The 27,405-nt window shown below is 40.6% G+C and overlaps 1 protein-coding gene across 1 annotated transcript in view; it reads right to left on the reverse strand.

The window, feature by feature from the left end:
• REEP3 (receptor accessory protein 3) overlaps positions 1 to 23,879 on the reverse strand; it is a 37,043-nt gene extending 13,164 nt beyond the window's left edge. Inside the window, exons 1-5 of the mRNA XM_005488065.4 lie at positions 23,729 to 23,879; positions 7,950 to 8,022; positions 4,276 to 4,352; positions 3,669 to 3,789; positions 1,656 to 1,769 (exon numbers count right to left, since the gene is read on the reverse strand). Of these exons, the coding sequence (XP_005488122.2) occupies positions 1,656 to 1,769; positions 3,669 to 3,789; positions 4,276 to 4,352; positions 7,950 to 8,022; positions 23,729 to 23,847 (504 nt within the window). The 5' untranslated portion in view covers positions 23,848 to 23,879. The remainder of the gene's footprint in view (positions 1 to 1,655; positions 1,770 to 3,668; positions 3,790 to 4,275; positions 4,353 to 7,949; positions 8,023 to 23,728) is intronic.
• Between the last annotated feature and the right edge of the window lie 3,526 nt (positions 23,880 to 27,405).

Genomic DNA, 27,405 nt, shown 5'->3' on the forward strand with positions numbered 1-27,405 from the left:
TAACAAATGGAGCAGGCATCTTGCCAGTCACAGCTGAATAGCAATGAAATCTAAACACAGACACTTCAGAAAAAGTTATTCATTATTTCAGAAGAAAGTGGGAGGAGATACTGGTGTTACTTATTTTACAATATTTCTGCTACACCCTAAAAATTAACAAGGAAATATCCAAACATAAGGGGCACACACAAAGCATAAGAATTCTTACAGGTGCTTATTGTAATAAATGTGTAATACAAAGAATTTGCATTTTAGCATTTAGCAATTAAACTTTTTCTCCCAGTAGAGCACTTGGAGTGTTTGTTTGTTGGGTTTATTTGGTTTATTTAAATAACCTATTTTCACTCTGGATACTTTCATTCCTTTGGAGGTGCACTCTATTGCATTCTAAATTATTTCATGTCTCATGGCAATATTAAGAATTTGAATAACAAAAAACCCCTACAGTGATCAAATTTAATCACTTTCTTAGTATTTCAGGCTCATTATGACCATATTTAAAAACAAAAAGTCATAATGCTACCACCCACACATATCTTTAAAAAGAGAGAAAATGAACAAACAATGCATGACTTCTTTTGCAAAGCTTTTTGAGGTAGCATGTGAAAATGTAATTTTTAGGAATGCCTTTTATTTATAATGCAGGAAGTTCACATAGAAGCCCAAACATTTAAGCTAAATGTCAGCTGTACTTACTCAACTCTGACAGCCAGGGATCTCTACACTGTCTTCTGTTATCTACTGACAGCTGACAGTGCTCAGGGTGTCAGTGCTGTTACTATGAGCACAATGGCTCCATTTATTCCCAGGAAGAAATTAATCCTGATTGCCTTAAACCTGTGATTTCACTTGGACATACACCTTTTCTTTTTTTTTTTTCTTTTCTTTTTTTTTTTTTTTTTTCTTTTCTTTTTTTTTTTTTTTTTTGGTTTTGGTTTTTTTTGGTTTTGCTTAAATTACTCTTAGGTAGGATACATATTGTCTGGAGTATATTCCTTTCAGTGGTGCACAACTTGCTTAGAATCTGATATATAAGCTTGTATTTTGTCTTCCTACACCCAGAGCTCTCTGAAATACTGAAGGTGAAGAGTTTTGTAGGAAAAACAACAGATGACTCCATAATTTAATGGAAAACAATGACAAAGCAAGTGTATGCTAAACACCAATAGGCAGGCTTATGCTTAGTATATTAATTTAATAATTCACCCAACAAGTTGCAAACAGGTTAATTGAGTCAAGAGAATTTTTAACCATGGTAGTAGTCTTTCATGCCTTAATTCATATGTAGCATTACCTCAGATTGATTGGAGAAAAACAGCAGAAAAGCCAGAAATCCTTTCAAAAGTTTGTTTATCAACAAGAAAGCACCACAGAGACAGAAAAGAAACAATGGTCACCTTTATTAAAAGCCTGCACAGAAAACTGAATGGTACCTTTTGAATTAGAGTAAACTGATCTGATCACCCAAGAAATAACTACAAACCATCTTAAACAAACACAGTATAAGGAGGAGAGGGCTGCAAGCCTTTAATTGTGCTCCAGGTTTTCAGCACACTTGCAGAATTTACCTTTTTTATATAAGAGTGCTAAATTCTCAGTACAACTGCACTATTCTATATCAAACTCAAAAGCAATTAATGCAAGCAGACACTTACCTTTACAGCTGCTGTCACTGCAGCAGTTGCTGCCAAATTCAACCCTTGCCTTCCAAAATTCACCATGGTCTCATAGCCTCTTTCTTTGGCTTGGACTATGTACTCATCAATCTCCTAAAAGAAAAACATACTTACATTTTAGAAGGCTGCTCATAAGAGAGCAAAATTACTCCACAGTATTATTATTTTTCCATCAGTAAAGGAAGACAGAAGAAATATTTAAGAAAATATTTAATGGGATATATCTTTGTATTCAGATGTTTCATTCATTACAATTCTCTCCTTTAAAAAAAGGATTATATGTGGTCAAACAAGCAGATAAAGCAGATCACTTTTGTACAGCTCAGAAACATTGCAACAAGTTCCTGACAGAGAGTGAGCTTAACTTGGTGGACACAAGCTTTTCAAGAAATAACATCCTCTAACACAAGCTCCCTGGAAATACAGAGCCAACTTAGAAAGAGCTCCCAAAGTTAAGTTCCAAGGACAATACAGGCATGGCATTTATCTCCAGCTCGGGTAAAGGCCTGGAGCTGAAGATAAAAATCTCTAAGGTGCTTCTCAACAGCTTGGAGACTACAGGGAAGGATCTCCTCACCTTACCAAGCTGCAAATTGTTCCCAGCACAACCTTCAGAAGGTCAAGATGACCTTACTGCTCCTATCAGTGACGATCTTGTCAGCTACTTGCTTTGCCTCATAAAGGCCAAGTCTAGCCTTATGAACTGACCTTTAGAAATGCTATTTTCTCTAGTGTGAGGTTTCTCAGTGCTTGTCTTCACACCCTGGCTAATTGCTCTTTCCACACATCCAAACTGATGCTGAAAAAGAGCTAAGCAGAGCTGTGTCCCTGTCATTCTTGGACTAAAGCTAACCATCTTCTAGCTATTTTTATGTTTGGGTATTTACTGCTGCAGACTGGTCTATCCTTCAAACTCAGTAACAAGTCTCTCCTCTTATCTTGTCAGTTGGCAAACCAAAAAAAGTCATTGATGTCAATCATCCTGAGAAGTGTTATTACTAGTTTATGCTAGGAAAAAATGTTCACATCAACAGCTTTTAGTAAAGCTGTGTTCATGCTTCTGTGCAGGGAGTACTGAACATGTGCTTGCAGCACTACTGCAAGCATTGCTATTTTACACAGGGGTATTAGTTGTTGGCTTTCTTGGGTTTGCACTGAAGGTACTTGAGACAGCAATTTGTGTTTGGACCTAAGTGTTTATTATTTGTTATTAGAAAAACAGTTTCATTCTTGTGAGTTTGGCAGCTTTTCATTAGAAGGCACAAATCAGTCATCAATTTTTTGTTACAAGGTATTTTAAGACTAAACAGTCTAATTAAGAATTGACACTTAGATTATTTTTTCTTTTAATTCAGGAACTGATCCTAAAGAGCTGCAATGCAGATTTGGCCTAATTACCAAATGCTACTCAAACCTATGAAGGGAAGGAAGAAGCATGAATAAGAAACCCAGGATGACATCCTGTGCCTTCCATCTTGCTTCCATCCACAACATACTAAAAATCCCAAAACCTAAATTTCTCACTAAGTGATACACCTACACTACTTCTTATAACCTATTTCACACTTTTGTGGGCTCTAGTTTATCTTGAAGTTTAGGAAACTTTCTCCATGAATGAAGGTCAAAGCCAGTGCTCCCCTGGGGGGCAGGGGCACCCCAGAGCAGACAGAGAAATATTCCTGGTGCCCTGGGTTTCCACAGAAATTCAAGGTGCATCATTTCCATTCAACTGGGCTGCTCAGAGTGCCTCAGGCAGAGCAGGGAACACCAAACTCTCATGGCAATGGAAGCAGGACTTGTCTGCTCAGACCACTTAACCAGAAGCACAGACAGGGACAGTCATGTGCACTTGCCTCTGCTAGTCCAAATTGGTGCTGCCAGGCAAGACAGTAACAAGCTGCTCTGCTTTTGTAGTGTATCCAGCAACAGCTTTTATTTCAGCATATGGCGTTTCCATATTAGGCATTAAAAATCTGAGAAGTAATTTCTTACCCTTTCTTTAGAAGAAAGCAGTGGGTGGAGGAATTTTCTGTAGATTAAACTTGCCCCTCTAGTATATGGGGAAAGGAGCCAGATGACAAAAGCTATCTTCAGTTCATAGTACAGTGGAAACCTACAGACAAGTTAAAGGTTGCACAAAATCAACAACTGCAGTAAGAAAATGCACAGTAATTATAAAGAGATATCATGAAGCCATTATGAAGAGATATTTTTTAAAAAAACACAATTATATTAGCAGATAAGATTCCTCAAATACAAGAAGTTACACTAGATAAAAAATAAATGAGTTATGGATTTATGGACTACTGTCATTGAAGAAATGACAACAGATAATATACCTGCTTTTCATTATACATTCCTGCCATCCTTTTAAGAGTTCCATTCCCCTGTTCAGCTTCTACAGTGAAGCTGGAAATGTTGCAGTCCCTAATTCAAGTGACACTGTACAGCTGCTGTTCATCTACACACCAAGATACTTTCCTGTAAAAAGGGCTATTCAACAAGCACAACTTCTTTACACAAAATAAGTAAGTACAAATTAAAAAACATCAGAAACAAACAAAGTTTCCTCTAGAGTTGATAAAAAGCAGGGTCTTACCAAGAGACTGTTAGGTCAGTTATTGTTTCAGTCACTGTGTAAAGAGCAAACACAATCCAGTACATCATCCAGCGAACCTGGAAATAAAAACACCATCTTCACTGACAGCTTAGATTTCACCTCTACACATAACACACTGAACACTGTACAGTGTGTTCAGAGTTGTCAAAGCAAGACATTCAACAGTAGTTTGTTCTATAACAGTTAAGAGACTCTCATTTTTCTTGAGCATTTGCTCAAATTTGGTTGCCTAAGCTGATTACATCTGTCAGAATAAATACTACAGAAATAGTTCCCATGCATTTATCTTCCCTAAGCTATCAGATGCCAAATGCAATGTATTTCCAAAATGGGTCACTGCAAACCACCACTGATTATTTGTACAAACTGAACATCCACATGTTCTTTAAATTCCTAGAAAAAAAAACCCAAAACCCTGCAACAACACAAAACCATTTAAAAACAAACAAAAACCCAAACAAACCAAACCAGCAAAGAATAAAACAAAACCACCAAAATTGTTAGAGCCTAGTTTGAGCCCTAAATTCATGGTGCTGTCTTTCAAAGGGAGGATATATATACACACACACCTCCCCACAGAGGATGTGGCTCAGATTTAATCTTCACTTTTAAAACAATCTTTTTTGAAGTGGATTTAAATAACTACTCAAAACCTAATGATACACTGCTGCCTATTTCATGGATGTGCATTACAGTTTAAAACCACTTCCTCTGTCAGAACCTGAGACCCATTTATCTTAAATGCTTTTCAGTGTTTCAGTCTGAAAAGAAACTCAGTCATGTGATAACATTCTTCACTTCAGTCTCTCAGAGGATTTAGATATTTTAGGCTTGAATAAACGAAGACAAATGTACACAGCAGCTGAAGTCATTACTGACAGGCCATGTGACATTTAGACTGGTGACCCTTCCATGAACCTGAGTCAACACCTGAATAAAACAAAATTTAATCCAACCTTGCCCCATTAGCTTAGGCATAATGCAATGCAATTTTTAAGATGCCACACAAGACTGTATTTTTCCCCAAAATGCTTTATCCTATACTTTCTTTAATCAACACCTATTTACCCAATTAAGCACAAGAGTGGAAGTGGAATTTCTCCTGGGCTCTAGGAACAGTATAAAAAGCCCTGCAGAAGGGCACACGAGATGTGCCAGGAGTCCTGCTGAGGACTGGGCAAAGATTCTATAAAACACAAATCATATTCTAGTACAACTAATGCAGTAGGCACCACAAGTATCCCTGACAAATGAACCTGAGTGACTTAGAGGGGTTTTCACACCAGGAAAAAAGAAAAAAAGGACATGAAAAATGGCAGGTCAGATTTCACACTACCCAGAACACTGTCATCTACTCCAAGTAACAGAAGCTTTGACTGAGTTTTATTTTTTATGTTAAAAGAGTGATTACATATTTGTTTCATTGAGGGTTTTTTTTCCTAGCATCCAAGTGTTAAGCTCATCTTTGCTGGCTCTGTCTGAAGCACATTCTTTCAGGTCAGGATTTTGAAGCCAGGATTTAAAAGGCTGGTGTGTTCAAACCTATAAACTACATTTCAGATTTCAAGTACTTCGGTGCAACACAGTGAAAAAAAAAAGTCTCAAATATCTTAGTCAACTCCACTAAACCAGGGTAATTACAAGAACAAATAAATCCCCTCAGAGGCACAGATTCTAATTTTTAGCACTGAATTCTGTAAGTCTTTTAAATTATCACAGTCAGCTCAACACTTTATCCCTCAGAAATAATCTTTGATTAATTTGCTGCATCATGACCTACACAACAAGTCAGCATGCCTATTCTTTTTGTTTGCTTGCTTTTTAGTGGTGGAAGTAGTGGTGAGTAAAATATTTTAGTGTTAAAAAGCTCCAAGTTCAGCAACACAGATGGCTCCTGAGCCACACAAAACCCTGGAAAGGAAGTTGTGCTTGGGCCACGATGTGAGTGGCAGCAAAACTGTGCCATTTGCAAAGCTGCATTTAAATCTAAATCTTTCAGAGAAAGAAATGACCCAGCTGGGAAAATGACAGCCATGGATCACCCCCTATCAGGACAGTGAGCCCAGGCAGCAATGGAGTGGTAACTCACTGATGAATCACTGTCATGCCCTGCTAATGAAAACGTCACTGCGATGGCTCTGATTCATCTTGGCCCCATGAATGTTTTCTATGTGACTGCAAGTTATGGGATTGTTCAAAGACCACAGGTTCACACTAAAAGAACTGAAAAAATATAACTCCAGGCCCTACAAGCAGGGACCCTGTGTAAGGACGCCCAAGAAAGATAGGTCATGGCTAACTGGACAACTGAGGTGAGAAAAATATCTCAGCACTCTAAAATATTGCTTCTCTTTTGCTAGAAAACAGTGCAAGAGGCAATGGCAACCTCTTAAAGTGATTTTCTTTATTTAGGTTGGAAACCACTATGGCCTACTCAGTGGATCTGTTTTGAAGGCGCAGGGAGAAAAAGCAGATTATAAATTTCTTGCATTATGGACTTCCCTGACAGAGTAACACAAGAATGAGACAGAGAAAATTCTCCTCTTAGTTTTGGTGATTTTTTTCTCCCATGAGTTTAGCTCTGGCAGGCACCAGCTCTGCCTCACAAATGAGCTCCCATCAGCTTGTACCCAGAAATCAGAAGTACAAATATGATGTCCTTTGAGGCCTCAACAGGGTGATGAGGCTAAATTGAGACATTCAAGGGGAGGAACAACAGCTAGCAACTACAGTTTACAGCTACCAACTACCAATTACAGTTTACAACTACAACCAGGTACAAAGTGGAGACATCACACAGCAGACAAGAGCCCTGGGTCACATCTCTGGCTGCTGAGTTCAGAGTCACTGCTGGCCCTGACCCCACCCTGAGGAGTTATGGCCAGGATTCAGGACAGGTTACCTGCTGAAATCAAGCCAGGCTGTCTCTTAAAACAGGGAAGTAGCACAGTGACTAAAGCTCCTTGTGACTGCAGCTGGCTAACATTCCCATGATTATCTCATTGCTCACACTGACAAGTCAATAATTTAATAGCTTAATTAAAAACTGAAGTAACTATAATTGTGTTTTTCTCAATCTTTCTCTTCTGTCTGTTCTGCTTCTTTTCTCCACACCACCTTAACCAAATCTTTTCCTTCCTTGGTTACATTTTTTCTCCTCTTTTAGGAAAAATAGATTAACAAGAACTAACCTTTTTTTAGGTAGATTCTGAGTCCCCTGTTGAGCTCCATACAATGATATTAAGCTGCTGCTGCTCTTCTAGAGGTCACTATGAATCAATTTGTCAATACTTACACTTGAGGTGTTGGCAGAATTAGGAAACTTTCATTCTACCCCCTGCCTAAAAGTGCATTATTTCTTTGCTGAAATGGAACCAAGACTTTAAGGTTTACATTAAAAATACTCTTTAAAAAAATCACACTACAGCATAGTGTGTTGAACATGTTTCAGCATAAAACTATGTAAAGTATGAGATACCTTAACTTTAGCCCTCAAACAAAATCAGAGGATTACCACTAGGGTCACACAAATGTTGTACCTAACTGTAAGACAGTCAATTCAAGCTTTCACATGATTTGCTACACAATGAAAATGTCACAGATCTCTATCAGCAGAGGTGTGTAATTAAACAATTAAAAGGAATGAGACTTACATATTCCTTCACATTTTTTGTCTTCACAGCTTTGTATGAGTAGTATGCAGGGTACAGCATCCCAAACACCAACCTATTGGAAAACAGAGAGAGCCTTCAGGATCTGTTCCACACTATATATCAAAACGTGACAATACATCATCAGAACAATGCAGCCAACCTTACAGAAAAAATCCTGCTCTCTAGCATTAAAAAAAAAAAATCAGTGTTATGTGTTCCTTGGAGGAAGTTTCATGATAGGCAAAACTAGAACAACGTGAACAGAAAAGGGTGGATGCCCTAAAGACAACAAACTGTTTTGTAAGACTGTTTCTAACAGATAATGTAAATCCAGTTGTTCTGGTTCTTCTACAAGTCAAACCAGTCCTGCAGCCTGTCCACACCAGAAAAGAGTGCTGGCAGTGCTATCACACTTGAAAAGCCTCTGAATCTATCAGTAATTAATCACAATCATCTACTTTTATCAGATTATCAGAAATTTCCTTCCAAAAGAATTTCAAGACAACACTGACTTACAAAATTTCATCTCCTTTTGCTAGAACTCTGCAACAGCAATATTTAGAAATGGAGGAAAAGTGGGAATTCATTGAATTGATTTTTGTCCCTGTGGAAAACTCAGTAGCACACCAGCTCTGATGTCTCCCACCTTCCCTTGCTCTGGCTGAAATTATAATTATTAAGTATCAGAGATAAGAAAAGCCTTTGTTCATCCTTTAAGCCATAAAATAGCCTTTTTAAGGGTGGAAAAGGTTTGTTCAAAGAGATGATACAGAAGAGGTTCCTGAACATCATAACCACCATCAACTGTCTGACATGCATAATAACCCCACCAGTTACTGGTCACCTGTGCACCTCCCCATAATTCTAAAAAGAGCGCTCCAAAGTTATTTAAATAACTATTAGAAGCCTGCTCATGTAAATGTCTAGCAATGAAGCAAATGAAAGGGAAACAGCTTGAGTCTTTCATTTTACAGATTTTTCAGCTACACCTTTCCATTCATTCTGTCAGGTAGCATCACTTCTATAAAGAAAAAAAACCCAATGTATTTCTAAACTTCATCAGCAATTTATCCTCTGAACATATCACTCTTCAAGTGGTATCAACATGAACAGGGACAAAACAGAATTTTAAGATCACTTCTTCAGAAACAACTGATCTTAAGCAGAAATCTTACTACAGCAAGAGTATCATAAAACTAAAGATGACCTCAAGTTAAATAAGAACACTACCATAAGAAACACAATAAAGGTAGCTAGTTTTTCCCATCTAGAACAATCTGTTACTCAATACTAGTCAAATCAGGAGTTTAAAAATACCTATTTGAGTAACCACTTTTTCTTTTAAAGAATTTTTATGGAAATCACTTTAAAACAGAGTGCAGCAGTTAACACCACAATATATCATTATTATATTATTCTAAAATATTATTACTATTTTATTATATATAATAATTTAGTAGTGTGTTCAATACTGCTATAAAATGGAAGTGTTAGAAAAAGTTTTGTTTGTTCACTAGAAGTGGGTAGATAGGATTAAAACAAAACATCAGCACATTTAGTCAGTAATAACAGCAACCAGTACCATCCAATTGTTATCTCCTTACAGCCAGAGCTGACACTGAAAGTGTGCCACGATGCTGCTGCCAGCTCTGGCACCACCATCTTCTTCACATCTTCACCATCTTCTGCATCAGCACACTGCACCAATGGAGCAGACAAAAACAGAAGCATTTCCCACAGATGGGAACAGATTTCAGCTGAGTGTGACGTCATTTACTTTACATTATTAGTAGATACATGGATAATCCTGCTTACCAATGTCATTTCACTGCCAGCTATTTCAGGTTTTTAGCTGGACTCAGTAGCTGCCATAACAGTCCATTTTTGGTACAGCACCTCCTCTACAGACATTTTGCTCATGTAAAGAGAAATGTTTCTCAAATATATTAGGAGATAAAACCACAAAGAAAGAAGTATCAAAGAGCCTTTAAATCTGAATAAAACAGTGAATGTGCATATCGATATAGCTGTATTTCTAAAAAATCCAACCTACTGCCTTTATTACCACATAATCTATGGTCTTAGAGTTTTAATAGCTTCAAAGGGAATAATTGCTTGAAAGGCTCATTTATGAAGCAAAGCAACAGAGTTTGTATCTGCAGACAACTGAAACATCAGCCATCTGTACACATGTTGCTCTAAAACACTGAACATATTTCACCTGGATAGCAACAACTCTAAAGCCACAGTTAAAAAAAATTAAAAATAAAACAAAGACACAAATAAAAGCCTCTCAAAAGTACTACTTGCATCCAGACTCCTCAAACACTAAGCCACTAAAAATATTAACAACAATGCATTTAAGGGTTCAGTCTGTTCACATTGCCCAAGTATTGCCCAAAGCATGGAATAGTGTTTGGCACTTTATTCTTTCATTCCTCCAAATGCAAAAAGGGAACACTCTCTGCTCCTTACCTAACAGTTAAGGCAATCCAGGAAACTCTTTTAGTATGAGATGCTTTGGAGACAGCCCCATTCACTAAATTCCCTTTCCCTAAAAATTTTGTAGTAGAGATGACACCCATTGGTCCAATCAAAGGCTGAGGATCTCCACAGATTGATAAAGAGCCAGACACTGTGTGCATCTCCAGTAGGAATATGCACCTACACCCCTGAATGGCAGCAGGAATATGCACCTATACCCCTGAATGGCAGTAGGAATATGCACCTACACCCCTGAATGGCAGGCTGCAGAATAAAAGAATCCTCCATGGCTCCACAAAATATAAAGGCCTGATGAACTGCCTTGCTTTGCTGACCATGCCCTTTCTCAATACCAAGTGTTTCCCAGTTATATTAGGAGTGGTTTCCATCCCTGTCACAAACATGCACAAATTTTTTCTAAGAGCTGCTCAGCCAACATGGAAATACCAGAAGTAGTGTAGATGACACTGTACTACCTGTGCAAAAACTAGGTCTGGTGGTGGTAAAAGAATTTCACTTCTGGATGAACTAGAAGTACTATTCCCCATATGGTTAGCAAGTTTAGCCTAAGTAAGATTTCATTTGAAAGCAAGTTTGCTAATAAAAACTAAAGAGCAGAATAAAAACCTAAAGAACAATGCTTGAATCTTTGGCTGGCTGTTCTTGGCTGTAAAAAAGGCAAAGAGAGCCATATGCCTCACCAATGGGATTTCAGTCAGCACTGGAAAAGCAGAAGCATTTTTGCTTAGACTGTTTACTGCCCATATACTTCCAAGCCACTCCCATCAAAGATCAGGAATTTGGACTTTGCTCTCCTTTTGTTTTGGCTACCAAGTGATGAGGCTACAGTTACAGATTGAGTTTTGCCTGCTATGCACCTCTGGGGCACTCTCAAACTGAAAATAAGGCACAAGGAGTACATGGAAGAATCCTGTTCAGGGGGGAAAAGCCAAAAACCCTGCATGTGTTGGGTTGACCCAACACCAGTGCCCACCAAAGCCAATTTGTCACTCCCCACTCAGCTGAACAGGGGAGAGAAAACACAACAGAAAGGTCAAAGGCTGTGGGGAGAGACAAGGCCAGAGATCACTCACCAGTTACTGTCATGGGCAGTTGCCAACCCAGTTTGGGTCATTTGATTGTTCATCTATTACCCAAAATGAGAAATAAGAGTCTTGACACACAAACCCAATCCACTCAGATCATGCCTTACCTCTCCCCCTGAGTATTACAGCTAACCAGTGAATTCTAGACTAAGCCAGCTACGGTTCACATGTCCTGACAAACAAAAGCTTGTCCTGGCATTTTTGTCCTGAATGTTTCTGTAAAGCACTACACTAAAAGTCATTCTGTCCAGCACCTGACAGAATTTAGCTCCATTTTGTTATTCAGATACACTAACCACACAATCCACAGTAAAACACCAGTAACTACAAAATCTACACTTGGAACAAAATGCTAGTCTGCCACAGGACAGGGGAGCATGAGGATCAGCTCCTGAACCCCTCAAGAAATTGTATCCCACTTTTTTTCCAACCCCCCCTGGCTTTGGGCAAGGAGCAGGGAAAATCATGTAAATCCTATTAAAAGAACATGTCTGCCAACAGTAGTGAACTTGAAATCCAGCAACTCCTTTAGCAGATTGCAGTTACCAAAATGCAGGAATGCAATCAGAAACAGGTCTGTTAAAATCTTCACAGCATTCTTATGAGCAGAATATAAAAGCCAGAGAACAAAAATGCCTTAATAGTTAAAGAATATACCCAGAAGCACTGACAGAGCTGAATAAAGCACATTCTTGAGCAGAGCAAGGCAGCTATTAACTTTCCAACTTAGAAAGCTGGAATTCTCCAAAGCAACTGCCAGATCCTTCCAAAGCACAGCAAAACCAATAGTAAGGCAATTACTCAAGCAGTCAGAAACCACCCTAGAATTTTAACAGGAAAAGTGACATCCCTACTGATTCCTCCAAAATGTGGGACTTTTCTAGGCCAGGAACTTTTATTTAATGGGTCCCAAGTATAACAATTGCAAGCAGTCTGAAAGGAGACAATTAAGCCTTTTTTCCAATGCAGCCCTCTAGGCTCCATTACAAGCACCCTATCTACTCATGTTTATGGACTAATTATTGATCTACCCCAAATCATCTGGCACCTCTTGCCAGATAACTCTTCAAGTTGTCTCAACATGGAGATATAACTGTCTGAACCGTGAAAGAAGTCTAGAAAGGGCACAACAACAACAACAAAAAAAAAAAAACTGGGAAAAAATTCTCTTCTGTAAGGGATGTTCTGCACTGGTGCTGATGCACTTATGGGATCACAGGGGCCTGTGGCAGTCTGGAACAAGGGACAGCTAAAAAACAACTCCTGAAGCAAAATCCAGGCTGCCCTCTCTAATGAGTCAGCCTGGAAACTCTTCCACGTGGTCAAGTTGCATCAGTGTTTTAACACAGCTCTCCCAGTCAGCCTTTCACAGGGCATTACTGGTGCACTAAACCTGTGAATCAACTCACCTCCTGCACAGCACAGAAGTACTTGGGGAGAAGCTATTTGCATGTCATCCTAACTCAAAGAATCTTCACCTGTGCCTGGAGATAGTGCCCAAAATTTGCATCCACAAGTGAGCAATGTTTCTTGTGCTGCTGAATAGCCTAGGTATATTTTAACAGGAGGGCATAAGTCTGGAGATACCATCATCATGTCATAAAAAACCAACAAAAAACCCCAAGCAGATAAATCCTGCTCAAAAGACAGTCAAAAGGCCCAACAAATCCAGCTGTACAGAAAATTCCAAAAAGCTCATACTGGAAGGCAAATAAAAATTGTTATAAAACCCTTAGTCACTTGTCTGCATGCTGACCTATTCACCTCCTGCTTTATGATCCATGTTTGACTCGTGCTGGAAGAGCGTCCTGCCCATCCCATCCCTCCTTCCTGTTTACAGCCTCCCAGGTGAGCTCACACCAGGAACTGCAGCCACACCTTCGGCAGCACTGCCTCGAGATAAAGAGCAAACACTGAATGCCTTCAAACACAGAACAACCCTTGGAAGAGAACTTCAATCTCCCACCTAGCTCCCACCTCAAACTCAATAGCAAAAGTTCATCCCTGCTGAAGAAGCACTCATTTTCAAAGCTGCTCACACTCACTTAATTCTCAAGTCACTTATTTTCTTCCAACACATGAAATGATCTCTGATTTCTCTGTTGCTAGACATCTTACCACTGGAAGCAAAGTATTTGTGGCCCCATGTCAGTCAGGAGCACACCTGAACACTGAGAAAGAGCCAACAATTAGGAACAATTGCAGGGACTCCTCAGACAGCCCCTAAGCCAGCCTTGCACATGACTTTGATCAAAGAATAACATGTGTCCTTGTACTCAACTGTGCTTTTCTTCTCATGATCAGCAAGGACTGACAGCTGGATTAAGGATGTCAGAAGACAAACTGACTGGTTTGCTATTTTTCATTTTTTAAAGAACATCAAACCAAGCCTAGTTTTCAGGAGATAATTTCTGTTTTCCCTTAGTATACGCATGAATAAACTTATTTCATAAAGCAGGTGAACAAGATAAAAAAAATTGTAGTCTTAATTGTAAGTTTAAAGATGAAAGCTGATACCTACATGCATGTTCAAAGAAACTGTCACATCAAGAGTTTACATAATAAAGGTAATTGACAGATGACAGAGAAACACACTTATGAGCTTCCCTGCTTTGGAAAAAGTTCTTTACGCTCCCTGCTCCTGGAGGTACTACAACCTACACATGCAGTTTTCATGAGCAACATGATCCTCTCCATTCAGGAGCTTCTGAGAGCTAAAAGACATGGGTAATTTAATGCAGATGATGTGCTGAACAAGATTAACAGGAACATTACAGATCTAGAATGAGGTGTTTCATTTTGTTATGAGGCTTAAAGTTACAAATACACTTGGTAGTTTCTTGGCTTAAATAAATTTAATTTCAAAAACTACCAGCTCTCTTATTTATACTACTTAGTTTTGTGCCTAGTGTCTTCAAAATTATGTTGGAAGCTTCTACAAATTTTTAGGTCTTTATTTCTGTGTAAGAACATGACATCCTTCATATCAAGGAGACTCCAGAAGACACCTTAGAACACCTTCCATTGCAATCTATATGGTATATTGGAAAATTGTTCATTACAGTAACTCGTGTCAAGCCAGTAGCCACTTCTCAAAGCTTCCTCTGCTCTCTGCCACAGCAAATTTTGAAACAAGGAAAGTTAGATGGATGTTTGGAGAACCAAAGCCAGCACAAAGAAAACAAAGCAAAGACTCATCTTGGCACTGCCAAGTCCTGCACATTTTTAAACATGTTTAACAGTGTTAAAGCTTCAGCTCTTGGAAGCTTCAGAAGTCTCAGTCCTGGTGAAATGACCAGGTAAAACCAGATTTGCATACAAAGATAATATTTTATCCAGCACAAAACTGGAAGAGCAGCAGTAATGCAGCACAGCTGAAGAGCAGCAATACTAATTAAGTTCTTCAGGTGACAGAAAACTAAAAGAAACTTTGCCAAAAATATATGAACACCACATCCCTAGAATAAAAAAAAAAATCAAAAAAGCTCAGCAGGATCCATTCTCATTACAGAAACTGTACTTAATTTTTAAAGCAGCCTCACTCATTTATGTATGCAAGTCCCAAGACAAGATAACTCAGTATTTCAAGTGGCAGTAATCTCTTTCACTGCTGTGGGAAGAAAAAAAATTTGGTTGCCCGAAAGCATCCAAGGCCAGCTTTTTATTTACTAAAGGTAATTTGGGCATATTTACCCTGAGTTACATTACCTTCAATCAAGCTATAGAAGTCACAATGGGAAGCCAATGTATAGACATACTATAGACATAAGTCTCAACTGCAGGAGATGGGGACAAATTCTTTGCAATAAAGTGTTTTATTTTCTCTATTGTCTCAGCAGCTGCCTAAGGAGAAAGTTTCTTGATGCTTGAACCTAATGCTAAAACTGTAGGTTCAGGAAATCAGTACTTTAATATTATCTTCAATAGTAGAGGAAACTGAGCTTAGATTCTCTCAAGTCCTGCCCATTCTCAACTTTTTTTCAAATCTAAAGCTTTATTCAAATGTCAAATATTTTTGACAAGTGGCTTCAAATCTCACTGCCCCACTAGAGTTCCTTTTCCAGGCATGACCATCACTTATGGCCTAGGCTTATTCCCTCTAACACCTCCAAATGCCATAGCCAAAAAATGATTTCCACTTGGATTCTTACCTTTTCAGCTTTGGTTTTCACTCTATATCAAGTTTGCTAGAGACTGGATCTACTTTCACAAGTTAAAATCCACAGTTATTGTTTGCTGCTCTAAGAGTATCTTTATTTTTGGAAATATTAATCAGCATGAAAATGACTGGCTATAGGAAACTAGCATTTAAAATAGGAGTGGTCCCAAATAAAAATTACTTCTGCTTATTCCAAGGGAAACCACATTTTATTTTGGAGCTGTCTGTTAGTGTAAGGCAAACCACACTGCATGTAACCACCCATTCATATGGGTTGCATTTAAAAATAAAAAAGTGTCCATGCTGCTATAGGTCAAACTGTGTAGAATATTAATCTGCCTGGGTGGGTCCAGAGAGAAAAGTGAAGTTCATAACCCAAAGGCTCAGAAAGGTCCTACTTAATCATTACACATTCTTGCACCCAAGGGTGTCATCAGAGACCAGCCTCAATGTCCTGCCTCTCCCAAAAATGCTACAGAAAAACCACAATCTGAGCAAAGGGCTAAGTGAAACCATATAACACCAACTTCTGAAGTAAAAGTAAGCATGCCTTATCTCTACCCCAGACAGCTGCTGGTTTGGTTTTTAATCATCCAAAGTTACACACATTTAGTTTTTTTGCCCTAAGTTCCTTGATTTTCAAACAATTCTGTTAATCTTATAACCCAGAAATGAACTTCTGAAGCCTCTTACAGCATTCAAAGAACAAACCTTTCCACTGGACACAGGAAAAGGTTTCTATGAACTTTATCTTTGGCAGATGCTGTAGAGGCAGCATCTGGACTTGTCATTGCCAGGAAAGTGTTTCCTCAATTACACCTGGTACAGAGAGAACTCTGAAGATTCTGTTGGACACCAAGTTCAGGCTGACAAGCAGAATCTCCACCAGCTTTATTCATTCAGTTCTATTAGTAACAAAACCACAATGCTAAAATATCTTAATTTCCTCCCTTTTGAACCCAAATAATTTATGGGTTTTTTTAGACTCATGCGTTAATTAGTTTGAGGGTTTGCTCTCAAAAACAAATAAAGCACATTATGCTGATTAACAAAAGAATTTCTGAGAGAAGAACTCTGTTAACACAATTGTGTTTCACTGGTTATATGCAAATGGGCTAAGAAACCAGAAGATACAAAAGAAATGTGTGCCTTTTCAGAAATGTTATTTCCCAAATGCAAATGTAAGATAATTTGCCCAATTCTATTATCCTTTTTATACAAATGTAAATTTCATTTTGTCTCCATCATTCAAGGGTAACTTTTAGACAGGAAAAACTAGCCCTCAAAGTTCTGTAAGTAGAATAGTAAAACCAACACTGCTTACATTGCAACTACAGCAAATTAATGACTGCCAAAGCAGCCATGTAAAACATATATTTAATGTTTCTGTGGATACAGTGTCTTCCAAGTGAACCATAAGCTGTTCACAGATGAAAATATTGAATAGGTCAGCTTCTAAAACATTCTAATACTAAATACACTGCAACTGAATAATCCCAGATATGCTTTTAGACATCTATAAAGGCAATGATGTGTTCTAGAAAAACATCCTAATCTGGGAATAAAAAAAAATATTAGCAGACAGAAGTGAATAATGACAGAACAAAGCCAAATAATTCTTTGGGGGTTTTATATTAGTTTAAGGTAATGTTACCATACTTAAAAACTAATCAGGATATCTTTAAGCTAGTGACCATCTTCCTGACTCTCCTTAGTTGTGATCAATGAGTTACAAAACAGGGTGGGGGGAGGAAATAACAAAAACAGACAGTGGTAGGGAGGGACAAGCACAAACTGTTTTCTGATTTTCCCCTTCGAGCACTGGAAGTTCCAACAGCTTTAACACAAAGTAGAGCATTATGTCAGGCTTCTCATATCAGGAAAAATTCTGCTTGGGAAATCCTTGCACTTAAAGGCAGGTTGCAGGCTTTTGAAACAAACTGCACCTGGTTTTCAACATCAAACACAAGTTCCAACTGCCTTTGGGATGCATGAGTAACGTTCCAAAGATGATAAACACAGGGCAAAGATTCATCTGGCTAAACCCACCTCCATGTTGATGCTTGCAGACTGCTAGGAAACACAAGAGAAACAGAAGTAACGCCCTTTTATTTTGTCAGTGATAAACTGAGCAGCAAAGCAACAGAGATGGCTGACAAGAAGCTCAGTGCAGAGATAGCCTCTGTGGGTTTTATTTCCCTCACACAAAAACCATCCTGTCAGGTTGGTTGTTCTGTGGCACTGAGGCCAGTCCTGTGTGAAGTCATACTGGTCAGCAAAAAACTTGCAATCACCTTTCCTGCCTGGACCCTGCACAGCTCCTCTCATTTGTCCTGGAGCAAACTGTTGTGATCTAGTCTGGCAGCTCCTGCCAACAGAGGGATTGTGCTGTTGGCAGATGGAATATTCTCTTCTGTATAAACCTAGTACTTTCACAGGTTTCAAAATGTTGGAATTTCAAAAGCAGAATAAAAAGGACCTAAAAAAAGCTTAGGGAAAACTCCTTTGCACATGGAGCACTGGAACACAGAACTTTGCCAGACACGTTTTACACGCATTTTGAAGATTATTTCTATCAATATTAAAATTAGTGAGCCAAAGCAACTTTTTTTGAAACAAATCAGAATTTGGCTCAGGATCTTCCTGAGCCGTACCCAAGCATATAGGGAGCTGCCTCTATGTACAAGCCCAGGAAACCAAGCTGTTCTGTCCAGGCTGCAGAAGTGCTCAATAGCCTACAACGTGCTGGCTCAAAGCAGACATTGCTTTGTGGAACACTGAAGGAGTGGAGGTTGTTTGTTTTCATTAGAAACATCCTTTTGTGCCAGATCCTGCAGTTCTTGGTATTTCTTTATCTCCAATCAGAGGACACACATGTGGGGCTCAGCACATTTTGTAACACAGTCCCTGCCAAGACCATGAAGTAAGCATGTCAGACTCCACGGGACACCTCTAGACGTGCTCCATCTGTTTTGGGGAAGCTCAGTCCAGCTGCCTGCCACAGGCACACTGAGCCTGCTCTGCATTCCCACCACCCTGTAAACATGGCAAAGAGCAGCTAGGCTGCAGAGCAAATGTTGATTTAAGGCAAGGTGTGCCAGACGAGCAGTAGGGACACTTCTTTCTTACAAGTTGGCAGAGACAGAAATTTAGCATTGTACTAACTCAAGAGGTGTTACAAGTCACATACAAGTGAGCAGAAACTTCTCATTGTGTATGTTAGGATTACCTCACTGAGAAGCTGAACTATTGGAGAGAAGAGTTCTGATGATTTCACTGCTTAATTATGTAAATGATTTTAAACTTTCACACAGGACAATACACTTAATCCCTAGACTTACATACGCTCACAGATTTCAACCCATGAAACTGAAAACCCTTGAAAAAATCTGACACCTTGTTTGATTAGAACAGCTGCACTGTTATTACTGGAACTAGATTCATAAGAAGAAAGAATAAGCAGCAATGTGAAAGCAAAGAATGCAGTTTCAGAGCATGCTTTAACCATACCCTAAAGCCTAAAATAATGCTGGTTTTGTCCTGCAACCTTTGATTCTCAACACAGCACTTACCTAGCAACTACACAGCAGCAGTGTGAGCTGGTGCAGTTCATTGCAAAAGATGAACTTCTATCAACACTAATCTTCATTCTAGTTGACAGAACCATCAGACTCACACAGTGGTCAGAGTTTGGATCATGTGGAAAGTGAATGAGGAGAGGATGAAGGACAGGATAGCCCCTCCCAGCAAAGGGGCAGTGACATCTATTTAGCATGAAATGCCAAGGATAACTGATACAGTCACTGATTCATTCCAGCTCTGTGATGAGACACACACTGCAGCACATCTCACTCACGCTGTGACAGCAGCTCCTTTTCCCCCACAGGTGCAGCAGCAATTTATAGGCCTTTAAACCAAAGAAAACTGTCAGAAATTGAGCATCCCACAGCAGCCAACATCCTTCACACTTCAGCTGCACCCCCTGTGCCAGAGAGCAGGCTACAAACAGTCACAAACTCTCCCACAAAGGCCTCCTCTGCCTTGAAGATCAGGCTGTGGAGCTACAGCTGTTCCTTTTACACACATGGTGTTATTGTTACCTGATTCTACCCCATGAGCTGGGATCACTTCAAGACATGTGACAGCCTGTTGATCAGCACACAAGAGGGTAAATATTATTGCAGTTTATGCTTTTATTTTTAAAAAAAATTGTATTCCACGAACAAGACACAATCTAGGTTTCCAGCCAAAGCATACAGAGCCACATAAAACATGATCCACATGCTAAGCCAGGTATTAGACAACAATTCAATCAACACAGAAGCTATGGCTGCAGCCACCCCTTCTCAGATTTACAGTAATTCTAGGGGCAGCTGGACATCTGGAAATGTCAAACAACAACAGCAGCATTAAAAGTAGAGTAAGATAATGCCTTGGAAACTATCATTAAAGAAACAGCTCCATTGTGTAAAGCAGCAAAAGCTGAAAGGGACTAATACTACCTAGCTTCAGGTCACCTCCTGTGTCCCCCAGACAGTCTTTGTCCAGTTTAAAGCATTTAGTTATAATCTAATATCAAATTCAAGGAATATTTGCAAGGCTCCAGACTTGGGGTGGGGAAGAGAGACATTATAAATACAAGCAAACAGAAAGCTAACTACTAGTACCCAAAACAAATCCATCCTTCTGGGGAGCACTGCAACTTTTCCTTCCAACATTGATGGATGCTGACCCACTTAACTGGAAACAAACCATGTACTTGAACATGAAGGGAGAGCGTGCTGCAAAGCAACACAGATGGGGGAACTTTCATTTTTAAGTGAGGAGGGAAAGAAGCTAACAGATTACAGCAGACAGTCTGCTTTAACAGATTGCAAGAACAAAATGGCCATCTACTTGGTATTTAGGATGCTTTCACATCTCTGCTTGGCACAAGAGGATGGTCTGATCTCATCCATACCAGGCTGTGACTGACAAGTATTCAGTGTGTTTACTATTAAATACTGTCTCAGCAACTGATGTGTACACAAGCACTCAGACCTTACAAATGAGAAGAATGAGCAATCCAAGTGGATGAAAAGTCAGGCACAAGCTCTATTTGAAGTTAAAAAGATGGACAGTGCCAAATTTAAAAAATTATTTCCACCATCAAAAACTGAGAACAAGATGTGCCGCTCTGACATGTTTTCTGGGACTCTGAATGAAATAATTTATCTTATTGTTGGTTTTGTTATGTGAAAAAAAAGGAAAAAACTCTGCAGTAAATATTCCAAAAATTGTTGCAACAGCCAGTGTGTTTTAGAAATAATGAGCTATACTTACTGCAACAGCACCCAATTGATATACAATTTGAAAATGCAAAGATGTTTTAATTGTACACTGCAAGTCTTCTGCTTCTTGACATAAAGATATGCAATTAGTACAAGGTATTTCACAAGTTTAAATAATTAAGACTAATAGCACTGATAGAGCAAAGGGAAAAGACTTCATTAAAACCAAGTTCTGCTGAAGATTCTTATGTGGAACAGTGAATTTGAACCACTCCCTGTTTCCTCCTGTGCATGACTCCTCAAGACAATTCACATGCAATTAAGAATTCAAATTCCCTACTAGCTCCATTCCCTAGTTCCTTAAAGTGTCCACCAAAGTATTTTAGTGGAGTTAATGAATTCCAAATTGCAAACTCCCAAACTGAATCAGAAGGCAGTTTGCTTGGGACACACATGTCAGGACAAGCCCACCACGTCAGAAGTCAGCAGAGAGCACTGCGACTCACCCACAAATTAATATTTTGCTGCTCTTTTGGCCCTGAAACACAGGAGGTCAGTCAGAAGTGCAGAACTCGGCCACAGACAGACAAACTGCTGCTCCTTTCCATCACCAGTCAGGATGACAGGCTGCTGGGGACTTGTGCACCACAAGTCACCACAGCAGAATCCAAATGCTACATACCAAAGAGCCTCAGATGCTCACAGCATTTAAAAATCTGTTTCTTATGGCTTCTAAGGGAAGGATAGGACACACCTTCCAAACTACAAACACACAATTCAGAGACTCAAAGTGACTGAAATAAGTACATCTGGGAAGAGACCAGAGGAAAACAGATCAAAAAAGGAAGAAAATGGGCACTGAGAAAACAGGACAAGAGCATTCTCAAGACTATTGAAATTGATGACCTCTCGTGTCATACCACATCTACTTCTGTGCTACTTCTCACCTTCTGCTTCCACAAGAATTTTGCTTTATTAGCAAAGTTAAACAACAATCTCAAAGCTGTCCAAGTTCTCATTGAACACTTCCACCTTGCTGAGAAATTAAACACTGGCAAACTATTTAAATCCCACATCTAGGAAACAAGGACACAAGAAGGTGGAAAAGATTTATAAATAATATTTAGGACTCCCTTTTTAGCAAAAATAATTAGGGCACACAGATGAGTGACCAATGGCAACAAGGAAACCTAACTCCACAGAACTGCACAGTACATTATGCTTTACTGCCTTTTGCAATAAATCTGTGGAGAACAGAAGCTGTTCTCTTCACTCCCTGTGCTATAGGGTTAGGCTCATGGAGACTTTAGCTTATGCAAATACAACCCTTAGGAATTCAGGGGGAAAAACCCAACCACCCACAGTAGAACCTGGTCATCAGAAATGAACTCAGCATTGCTGCCATCTCCCCTGAAACCAACACAGTCTAGGTAGTTAAAATAAGAATTCTCTGGCTGGTGCTCTTATGTAACAAAGCAGAAACAGGTTGAGCAGCTCCATCTGATGTACAGAAAGCTGGAGTATGCCTCTTGCCTATAGCACCGTGTAAAGCCTGTGGGAAGACCACGCTGCCAAAGTGCACCAACAGCAATTCCTCCCACAGACTCTCCTCCAAACCTCTCTCGGCCTTTGCCAATTCTGGAACGTGATGTTCTACTTTGCAAGTTGCAATTATGTGACAAGTCTCAGGGACGGCAGGAAGAGGGAGAAGGACTGCTACTTATCTAGATGCTTGGGCTGCAGCAGGAAAATATACGTGGCAGTATGAGAAAGTAGGAGAAAACTCGACAAAGTTTTCAGATGAAATTACACCAGATAGCTTAAGGGGGATATCTGTCACCAACAAAACAGGACAATTCTATTATGCTCTGCTGTGGGTCACACACTCCTGCTACACACTTTATGCTAATTCGGATGTTTGTTGGACTGCTTTGTGAGCAGATTCATTCCATTTGCCTGGCAAAAGCTCACTCACAGCAAATCTCAGCTCAAACCACCCAATAAGCACTGGAGACCCCAGAGTCACTATCCTTGCCATCCAGCAAGGAGCATGAGGAACATTCTGCTACCCAAATATTACTCAGCCTTTATGAGGGACTTTATGACATTCAAATGAACTCAATAACTCATCAGTTTCAGGAAGGAACAGTGCAATGCCTATGAAAAAATTCAGAGGTGTCACTGCAGTTTACTCTTTCTCAAATAGAACTTACACAACAGGTAAAATGAATCTTCTCGCCCTAACGAAGTCTGCCTCTCTGGCTTTCAAAAACTCGAGTTTATGAGGTGCAGAACACAATAACACTGCCAACCTATCTCTTCAGCTGATAAGCTACACTCAGCACAGACCGCCATCTCACACGCGCAAGCATTCTTCTAGTCCTCTCAACTCTGCTAGAAGTTCAAAAGGAAAAGTTACGAGATTTTATAGGTTACTTTGGATCAATTTACGAGCAACGGTTGCAATCTGTGCGTGCCAGGCACAAGCAGGGCGAGTTGGGTGGCTCCGCAGCCCCGGGAAACGTGCACTAAGAGCAGGAGACCGAGATTATCGGTAACCACAATCCCGGTGCGGGTCCTGCGGAGTTTCTGGGAGCACAAGGACTCTCAGCGACACGGACCCCCAAGGGGAGCGGGGAGCGCAGAGCACCCGCCTCCGGAGGCTGGGGGAAGGAGAAAAGGGACGCAGCTCGCCGCTCATCGGGACCATCTCAGCCCCGGGAAATAAGGCGCCTCCCGCAGCCCCAGCCCGGCACTCACACGACCGCTCGGGAGATCATCCAGGACACCATCGCGGCGGCGGCGGCAGCGACGCGTCCCCTCAGCCGGCCGGGCCACAATGGCCGCAGCCCTGCCGCGCCCCGCCCCGCCCGCCCCATTGGTTCGGGGGCTGCGCGCCTGCGCCCTGCGGCCGCGCGGGCGGGGCGGGAGCGGAGCGGGGCCCGTGCGAGAGCTCGGCGCGGCGCCGGCGGCTGGGAAAGGAGTGTGTCTGCTCCTGCCTCTTCATCCAGGACGTGTCTGAGAAGCCGTCCTAGACCCCGACATAGATACAGCCTTTGCAAAGCACCTGGAAGAGAGAGGAACAGATACAAGTCGTTAGGATTGCAATAAGGCACTTTCTCCCCTTCTCACTGCCCCTATTTGACACAGTGACCAGCTCTAGCAATAGGAGGGGTGCGATGCTCACCCCTTGCCTTGGTCTTTGCCCGTGTGCTCGCAATGCTGTAGGATGTTCGGTAAGCCAAAACATGCGTGTGAGTTATTGAAGTTACCTCAGGCTGGCCCTGCTGCCCCGGAGCGTGCCGAGGCACTCGTGTGCTGGAGGGGTGGGTCAGGCCGCTGTGGCACCCCGGGACAGCGGTGGGTAACGCTGCGGTGTCCCCCAGGGACAGCGAGTGGGTCAGGATGCGGTGTCACCCCGGGACAACGGGTGGGTCAGGCCGCTGTGGCACCCCAGGACAACGGGTGGGTCAGGCCGCTCTGGCACCCCGGGACCGCGGTGCGGCCCTGCCGTGAGCACAGTGTGGGGCCAGCCCGCCCCTGCGCTCCTGCACCCCCCTGGAGCACTAGGACAAGGTGTTTCTCCTCTGTGCTCGCTGACAGGCACTCACAGCCAAAGAGCGTTTAAGGTCACCTCCTTAGGTGGGCCACACAGACTGCTACATGCAGTTAATCCAAAACTGCAGATGACCAGATAGATACACATGAAAGGATTAGCGCTTGTCTGCCTTGTTACTTTTGTTTCTTCCCTTACCCATCTTTTTTACCAGCGGCTGTCCAAGGCCTGAGAGCAAGCAAGATGATCCACAGTGTAACCCAGTCCAGGTACTCTTGCCAAGGTCGTGGTCTGGCAGGCTGAGACATGCAGGAGAAGCTGATTGCTTCCTGACACCTTAGTTAATCCATCTCTGCATATTAGTTCTACACTTCCTGAAGAACTGTTTGCACACATAAAACAACAATATTTTTCTGAAACTGACTGCTTTATCTTTTCTCAGAAGGCTAGGTTGTATGAAGTCCTGCCCAAGCCACCGCTGAAAACATTCCATTTTACTCTTGTGATTTCAAGGAGTGTAACAGAGCAGTATCCCAAGTGATAGATGTTGATACTGCTGAACATGCCACTCAGAGCTAAGGTAGGGAAAGAGCAGACTACAGTTTCAGCACCACTCCTGCTGCCTCTCACAGTAAATAACATGCCAAAGTCATTGTGACAATCCCTAGAAGAAATTAATACTTGAACACATCTTTAAGTGCAGATTATAGAGTTTCTCTGCCTGCCATACAGAAAGAAGAAAGAGCTTCATCTGTGTAAGCTACTGTCTTATTCAGATGAGAGATGCCAGGTAAATGCAGGATGGTTTCTGTTCCACCAGAATTCCTCACCTCCTCCCACCACTAAAACCCAGCCACGGCCATCTTCACTCCCCTGCAGCCTTCAAACACACCACACACAGCCAAAAAGAGGGAAAGAAAGAGGGTAAATAAACAATTGTGGAACATTTCAACAGTGTTTGAAAACTGTTCTTATAGCTGTATACTGTGAAATTTGAAGCCTGAAACGAGAAAGCAGACAATGTAAAAAGAAATTATTTTTAACCATGCAGAAATTCTTGCAAACAATGATACTGCCCCATCTTGGGTGTCTCCTCACACTGACCTTTGTAAGGGGTTACTGATGCAGGAAGAGGTAGAGAGGAATTTGTGAACAATTTAAAGTACACCACTCATCAATCTTATTTTTGAAACAGGCCTAACCTGAAAGCATTCTTCCTTTCATTCAATGAAAGCAGAAATCCGAACCACTGTGCTCTTTGAATAACAAACCCCTCCAGTGGTGGACTGGGCAGAGCAGAGCATTTGTAACATAAATTACCTGGCAGAGATGACATTTTAGGCTCCAGTTCTGTAAACTCCTGCTGCCTGCCTGACGCTCCACTGAAGTTTGTAGCATTCCAGTCCATTTAGAGCCAACTGAAAGATGAGAGCTCTAGTTCACAGCATGTGAAATGAAGTATACAATACATTTCTTTACTGCAAGCAATTATGTTTGGTACTAGCTCAGAGAACCATTCCAGGAAAAGACTTCTACTCTTTTTTACTGTCTCAGATTGTATATACAATAATTCTGTAGCTGCATAATTTATTTTATATGGAATATGTTTATACTAAATAAAAAGTGGTTTTCCTCTAAGAGACATTTATTTTTCTTGTGTTTGTTACCATGGTGATACTGTCTCTGTTAGAAAGCTAAATTTACATTTAAAGAGACATTTTTTAAAAAGGGTAAAGGTAGATGGTTCCTAAGAGTAATTTATCTTGCTCAGAAGATTACAATTTATTTCACTGAATGTTTTGAGATAAATTCAGTGCAACAAAACTGGGTGGTGGTTGCTGAGCCCTCAGCAGACAGGCCCAGGGATGCCCCATGAACTTCCCTGTATTCCAGCTCACACATAATGCTAATCCATGCTCCTGCATGGCAGAAACACAGGGAGCAGCACAGCAATTAAATCCATGCCATGTACTTAGTCACACCTGGCATGTCTTACTCATCTGTCTGTCTATTTCTGTCTTAGGAGGAGACTTACAGGTATCTCATTATGGGATATTTTTAACACCCCTTCCAAAAGCCACTTAATATGGTTAAAAGTTGCTTTAAATAGTTTTAACAATGGTTGGAAAATCATTAGTAAAGGCAACCTACCTTCCTTGACATAATACAATGTATGTATACAAACATCAATGTTGAGCTTTCACCTCTTTTACAGGTAAACAAACATTTCAATTACATTGCAGCTGTGCAATCAGTGGATGAGCAACATCTAGGAAGAAACAAGCTAGTCTGTGACAGAGGGATTCAGTTCCCTGCAGAACAAGGATATGCTCCCCAAAGACAACACCAGTTGCATCACATAGGTTAAAAACACCCATAGGTTGATCACAGGGATGGGTTTTTCATAGCTGCACTGTTTTATATTCATCTATCCTAGATGAGTCTCAAATCTAAAATATTTTTTAAAAAAAGAGAGATTTCTTTCAGTCCTGAATCATACCACATATGTTGGTAATTTTGGGACCAGAACACAGATTATGCCAGTTTCTGTTAAAACAGCAGTACAGAATGGGTGAAAATTACTATTTCTTACACTGCTCTAATGATGTTATTACCATAACTGATTATTAATTTAATATGGTTGAAATGTCGAGTTTATGATACCTTCAAGTATTTAACTCTTCATCTACCCTTCCTCTGCATGAAGCAACAGCAAAAGTAAGCTCTAATCTCTAAATAAAAAGCCCTTCTGCCCTAATGGGCTTGAATTTGAAAGTGAATGTTGGGCAATGCTATGGATGTTTTAGGAAATCAAAGCAGCTGAAGCTTTTGCTCACACCTATTTCAGCATCTTGCTGAGGAACATGGCAGAGCCAGTTGG

Source organism: Zonotrichia albicollis, chromosome 7, assembly GCF_047830755.1.
Source record: "Zonotrichia albicollis isolate bZonAlb1 chromosome 7, bZonAlb1.hap1, whole genome shotgun sequence".
Lineage (NCBI taxonomy): Eukaryota > Metazoa > Chordata > Aves > Passeriformes > Passerellidae > Zonotrichia > Zonotrichia albicollis.